Source organism: Nestor notabilis, unplaced genomic scaffold (assembly GCF_000696875.1).
Source record: "Nestor notabilis isolate BGI_N333 unplaced genomic scaffold, ASM69687v1 scaffold12219, whole genome shotgun sequence".
Taxonomy (NCBI): Eukaryota; Metazoa; Chordata; class Aves; order Psittaciformes; family Psittacidae; genus Nestor; species Nestor notabilis.
In genome coordinates, this window is record NW_009945099.1 from 990 (window position 1) to 3,001 (window position 2,012).

General features: G+C 37.1%; 1 protein-coding gene across 1 annotated transcript in view; it reads right to left on the reverse strand.

Annotated features, from left to right (window-relative positions):
* Nucleotides 1-501: 501 nt before the first annotated feature.
* Nucleotides 502-2,012, reverse strand: part of PSMA1 (proteasome (prosome, macropain) subunit, alpha type, 1) — an 8,540-nt gene continuing 7,029 nt past the window's right edge. The window contains 3 exon segments of the mRNA XM_010022730.1: nucleotides 502-558; nucleotides 1,034-1,138; nucleotides 1,985-2,012. The exon segment at nucleotides 1,985-2,012 is cut by the window's right edge and continues 17 nt beyond it. Of these exon segments, the coding sequence (XP_010021032.1) occupies nucleotides 502-558; nucleotides 1,034-1,138; nucleotides 1,985-2,012 (190 nt within the window).

A 2,012-nucleotide genomic window follows, 5' to 3' on the forward strand; every position in this document is an offset into this window, starting at 1 on the left:
TGGGGAAACACGGTGCATCCTACTTGTTCCACGACTATTTTGTAGTTTTGTAGGCATTTTAAAGTCCTCTCAGTTCAACAAAGCACCATATTTATATATAGTAAGTAAATGCTTACTCTGACAAATGACCAAATACATAACGGCACCTTGATGTGACAGAATAATTTGAATACATGTTTGTTCAGATTAAAAAAGAAACCAAACCCACAGCGGAGTCCAAGAAAGTGATTTATTTCCACTTGTCCTTACAAGTTAAAGACAGTATGCTTTTCATTAAAAAAGTTTCATGTACTATTTAGAAAATGATTACAACTTTCTTGCGAAACACCCGACCGTGACCTCCTGTCTACCTTTTAAGGATAGGTAGGTTGGTTTCTTTCTTTTTTGAAGAGTAATCCTCAGAATGTATGGGCAGAAATAGGTGAGGATAAAGTTACCAGCAAATGGATAAACTTTCCTGTATAATTAGACATACATTAATACGAGGAACTCCTCCACCAACTAGTGCTCCATCGGCTCCTCTGCCTTTTCTGCAAGTTCATCAGCAGGTGGAGCAGGCTGGAAGAGAGGAAAAACAACTATTTTTGGAAAGCAGAAGACACCACTTGACAAATAAATCAGCTTCACCCTGGTTGAGCACCAGGAGTGGCAAATGCAGCTCATGTCAGCAAATAGGTTACAAAGTAGCAGTATCCAAATTAAGCATGGGGCAGGACAGAGCATCTTTCTACAGGCATGAAACGTACAGAGCCACTTGTATTGAAAAATAGTGAAAACTTGCACTTGACCAAAGATGAGGAAAGAAGACATTGGAACAGCCTGGTGGGAGTTCAGCATAAGCTGATTTAATAAGCATCTGAGTTTCCAACTAAGGTTATATGGTTTTCATATAGTAACTTCAAATTTTAAAAATCCCATTCCTAAAACTACTCGAGTAGTAGAGTTAAAGATTGTAAACACAAATGTTTTAGGTCATATATCACAAAATGCTGTCTTTCAACAAAGCCTATTTATTTGTATCTAAACCACACACCTTTCTCTGTGGCCTCTCCTCAAGACCTTCTAGGAATGGTGCTACATCATCATCGTCATAGATGGTGAACTCCATGTCTTTGCCAACAATTCCAATGGAAACATTCTGTCAAGCAAAGTTTTGAAAAAAGTGAGAAGCAGTCTTCTGCAAATAAACTCTGGCTTTACAGTTGTGAAACAGATGAAAAGTTTCCTCCCAGGACAGAGAGACTCATTGTGCTGTTTGTGTCAACTTAAGGCGAAAACAGTCCAGAGACTCCCTTTTTGGCAGATTTTACTAGGAAAGGGAGGCAGATTTATACCCTACAAAAGTTATCATGTTTCAAAATCTTGCAAGTAAAACCACTTTTTAAGGCTTCTAATTTCTTTAAATTTTTTTCCTTTTAATAAGATACATGATTTTTCAAACTCCATTATTTTAGCCTTATTTCGGAATTTCATGATTCTAAGAGTTCTAAAAAACAAGGAGAGCTAATAACAACAAAAAATAAACATGGAAAAGGGCACATCAGCCACAAGCAGAACACCAATTAATGGATATCCTTAGAATTTTCTTGTTCAACAGAACAACAGAAGTTTCTGCAACTTCTGATGCTGGATACTCAATCAACTGTTTGTGCATTACCTTTCCCCACATCCCAGGTGAATTACCGACCGTGCTTACAATGCCGAATTGTGATTCTAGCTGCACATGATGCATCTTAAACACTGATCAAAGTTTAAAATAATAAAGCCACCAGGGAAGCAAGGTCTTACATAGAGATAGTATCACTTTTGTTAAGAAACTTAAATCTAAGATAAGTAAAACTGTAGATAAACTGGGGACTTGAAATTGTCTACCAGTATTGAGCTTCCAAATTTCAGTGCCAGCCATACTTCACTTGAATTTTGTCACAGTAATTTCTAGTATCAGTGGCAGTAAAATTTCTTGATAAGAAAATATAGTATTTACCTTGGTGGTCAGATCCTGGTCAGGAGGA